Raw genomic sequence first — 4,145 nt, forward strand, 5'->3', positions numbered from 1 at the left:
AGAGTCCCAGGGCCCAGCCCAGAAGCATGTTATCCAGTTCAGGGCCTCATGCCCCTGCTGCACTCCCCACTATGTGGGCAAAAATCCTGTCGGGCTGCCTGGGCGTGGTGTCAGGAACCCAGTGGGCTGAGAGTCTGCAGTTGAAATCCTGGAAAGGGGCAGATGACAGGGAGGAAGGTCAATGGACACACACAAGGAGAGGTGGCCGTGGTGGTGCTGGCCGCTCCCCCTACCACTCGTCTCTCCTGCAAGGGCTGTTGTTGGGGCAGCTGGCCCTTGCCAAGCTGCAGTGGTTCAGACTCTCGTCGCTACTGGAGCTGAGCCACGAGTAGATCAAGGCAACTGAGAAAGGGGCCTTGATCCAGAGATTCTGTGGACCTGAAAGGCCTTCGCCAGCCCTGGGCATCCCCAGGGTACTGAGCAGGGTTGACTCTCCCGGACGTCCTGGCCTCACTGCTCGGGAGATGCTGCATGGGGAACAGACCCTGTGGAAGGTTTGCTGTGGAAACTTCCCTTCGGCACAAACTTTCTGGTGCTCACTAATGCTCCAACCTCAGCTGACAGCTGGCCCAGTTCAGGGCTTCTTCCATGGATGGCGTTTCCGATGTCGAATGAGGCATGAGCTGTACGCGGAGGTTTTCCCGCACGCCACACATTCGTATGGCTTCTCTCTGGTGTGAGTTTTCTGATGTTTTAGGAGATCTGAAAGCACAGCTGAAGGCTTTCCCATGTTTGCCGCATGTGAAGGGCTTTTCTTCAGTGTGGACTCTCTGATGTTTGGGGACGTCGGAGCTGTGGCCTGAATGTTTTCCCACACTGAGCACACTTAAGGGGCTTCTCTCCAGTGTGAACCCACCGATGTCGAATATGGTCCGTTTTGTGCTTAAAGAGCCGTCCACATTCACTGCACTCATGGAGTTTCTTTCTCTGAAAAGGAATGAACACGGGAAGCCCCTCAAAGTCATCTTTGAACGAAGCATTGAAGGCATCAAACAGATGCACCTCATCTTCTGGACGCAGGCCTGGCCCATGACTGTGCTTTCTGCCCAGAGGGAACCTTTTGTTTGGCTTTTTCTTTTTTTATACTTTTTCTTCTTGGAGTGTGTCCTTCTGCACATCTATTCCTTCCTTTGGAGTCTGTATCTTATTTTTCTTCCCCAGAGGCTTTCCCCATTTTGCTGTGCTCCCAGGAAGGAAGAAGGGCCACATGGAAGCTGGGAAGGACTCAAAACAGAGCCAGGGACAAAGCTGTCGAATCTTATAGCTGTGTGACCTGGTAACTCCATTGCTTTGGAAATGTCTCACTTTTGACACAATTCTTCATCTTGCAAGTTTGTAATTGAAGCACTAGGACTGAAAGTCTGCAACAGAAAGAATGCACCATTAACCCTTCTGCTGCTGGAGAGAAGTAAGACCATGAACTTCAGGTTAGACGAGTGTCTGGAAGGAAGTCAGGGGTGGGGTGGGGGTGTCATGACCCCCTTCCCTGCTTGTATGTTCATATCTGGATACGTAATGAGCATCTCAAACTGAACACAAACAAAATTCTTTTATTCCCCCAGAAACTGCACTCCGTACTCACTCTCCCCTTTTCCTCATCACAATGAAGGGCACCGTTCACTGACTCAGCTGCTACCTGAGGAACTTATTCTTCTGCTGGGGATGGACACTTATGGACACCTATTCCCTACACCTATGGGAATACCTAGATGTGTACCTGGGACCAGACTGGGATGCTCAAGTCTCATGCTCTCACCTGGATACCTGCATGCCACCCTTGAGATCTCCCTGCCTTCAGTCAGGCTCCCACCAAACCCATCTTCCACCCAGCAGCTGGAAGGACTGACCCCAAAAGCCAACATCCCACATCCCTCCCCTGCTCTGTCCCTGCCACCACATCCCCATCGCACACAGGATGGGGCCTCAGCTATACTTGGCCCTCCAGTGCACTGCCTGCCCCTTCTGTCCCAGCCCCGCCTTCCATGAGCCACCATAAGGGGTGCATGTGCCTGAATGTGGTAAACCATGTCCTGCCCCCCTGCCACCATTAGACCATTCCCTTGCCCTAAAACTCCTACCCACCCTTCAAGGCTCAGCCCAGTTCGGCCCCTCTGTCTTACCGTTTGCAAGGTTGTGTTGGATTTTCTGCATATGTGTCTGTCTCTCACCACAAATTACTCAAAAGCCAGACTCATTTGTCTCTGTACTCGCAGGGCCCATATGGCCCAGCCCAGGGAAGATACCCGGTCAGGACCTGCTGACATTAGGCACAGAGGGAGTGAGACTGAGAAAAAGCAGCAGATTAGAGAGCCCCACAGCTTGCCCTTTCTACCTCCAAGAAGACAAACCTCTGCCTCCTAGATGCCCTGGGGACTCCCTCCTGCTCCCAAAGCTCCAGCTGATACTGATGGGGCCTGGTCAGGTGCAGCGTCCCTGGCCAGGATGCTCCCACTGTCACCCAGCCCTATCAGTATGTATAGCAGCCCAGGGCGGGGTTGGGGTCCTTCCCACCTGGCGGCCTGTCTGGAGGGAGAACTGGGGCCAGTGAGGTCTCCTTGCTTTTTGCCATGGTCCAGCAATCTCGGGCTTCCTTTTTGGGGTGCATGGCCCTTCCACGGCACCCAGGTGACCCCATATGGATTGGGTCTCCTCTGAAGGGGGGGCCATCAGGGAAGAAGAGAATTCCAGGGCAGGAGGGGGAGACTGGGAGGCAACCCTCAGCTTAGTGGGGAGGCAAACTTATTCCTTCCTTGGGTCTTACTCCTGAGCCTGAAGCCAGATCCAGGTGCTGTAAAAACTGTGCAGGCCGAGGCGCCCTGCCAGGGCCTGTGGGTTTCTGGGGTTGTGGGGAACTGAGCTGCCCACCCCAGCCACCTGCTGGATGCTCTTGCCACTTGCTGGACTCCCTGGCCAGGTGGCCTGGCTGTGGCTTCGGCTCAAGCTGTCCTTGCCCCTAGGTGACCCTGGCCTTCACTGTCCACGGTACCTCTTGGCCATGGATGGCCCTTCGTTTTTATTTCCAAAGGCTGGTCAGCTTCCATTCAGTGCCATTCACAGAGCACCTGCTACAAGTGAGATGTGTGTAGGGCCCAGGGGATGCCCTGTGAGTTGGCAGGTGTGACCCTGTGCCCCTGCCCTTGCTTCAACTGCAGGTATCTATGCTGCGCATAGAGGATGCACTTACAGTTGGTAGATCCAGTGGTAGAAGCAAAGATGCATCTAGTGACAACAAGACAGAGCCCCATCTCTCCTGTTTGTCAGTATTAAAATTCACGTATTAAGAAGAAAAGATTTTGGGATAGGATCATAAAGCACAACCCCACTGCACTGCAGTCAAGAGCTGCACCCAAAACAAAAGGAAAATGCAAACTAGAAGAAAGGGTGGTTGTGGGGAGCTGAATAACGGTCAAACATTAAACAGGATTTGAATTAAGAAAGACCTTTATTCATTGGTAACAGAGACCATCAGGAGGTAGAAATAGGTAAGATATTAGGTAATTGGAGCTGAAGGGATACAGACTGTGCAAAAGGACTAAATGTGAAAACTCAGAAATGGACAGCACAATACTACCTAACTGTAATATAATTATGTTAAAACATTGAATGAAGCTGAATGTGAGAATGATAGAGGGAGGAGGGCTGGGGGCACAAATGAAATCAGAAAGAAAGATAGATGATAAAGATTGAAATGGTATAAGCTAGGAATGCCTAGAGTGTATAATGATAGTGACTAAATGCACAAATTTAAAAAATGTTTTTGCATGAGAAAGAACAAAGGAATGTCATTACTGCAGGGTACTGAAAATAGATGGTAATTAATATTTAAAAATTTTACCTTATGTGTGAGACTAAAGCAAAAAATGTTTATTTGGTACAAAATTTATATTTTGACTAGTGCATTTCCTAATATAGCTTATGTAGACAGCTTAACTGAACACCATAAGTACATGGAACCTTGAGTAGGACATGAGATTTTGTTGGTTTGTCCAGAGTGATGCCCTGATAAATCCCAGTGATTTGAACAGTGAATAAAAAAGTATTTGCAAAGTCCCTGAACGGGGGAAAATTCAACTTCCCCAAGTTGAATTCTTGATATTCTCACAAGCAGTGCAGACAATCAAAGCTATAGGCTGAGCCCCCAATCT

At 50.3% G+C, this 4,145-nt stretch overlaps 1 protein-coding gene across 1 annotated transcript; it reads right to left on the minus strand.

Moving 5' to 3' along the window:
- Positions 1-574: 574 nt before the first annotated feature.
- On the minus strand, positions 575-1,209 carry ZFP41 (ZFP41 zinc finger protein). The gene is given in 3 exon segments (XM_077163300.1): positions 575-706; positions 708-797; positions 799-1,209. Coding segments are annotated over 3 exon segments (633 nt in total).
- Positions 1,210-4,145: the final 2,936 nt, after the last annotated feature.

The sequence above is a fragment of the Tamandua tetradactyla genome, chromosome 6 (assembly GCF_023851605.1).
Source record: "Tamandua tetradactyla isolate mTamTet1 chromosome 6, mTamTet1.pri, whole genome shotgun sequence".
Taxonomy (NCBI): Eukaryota; Metazoa; Chordata; class Mammalia; order Pilosa; family Myrmecophagidae; genus Tamandua; species Tamandua tetradactyla.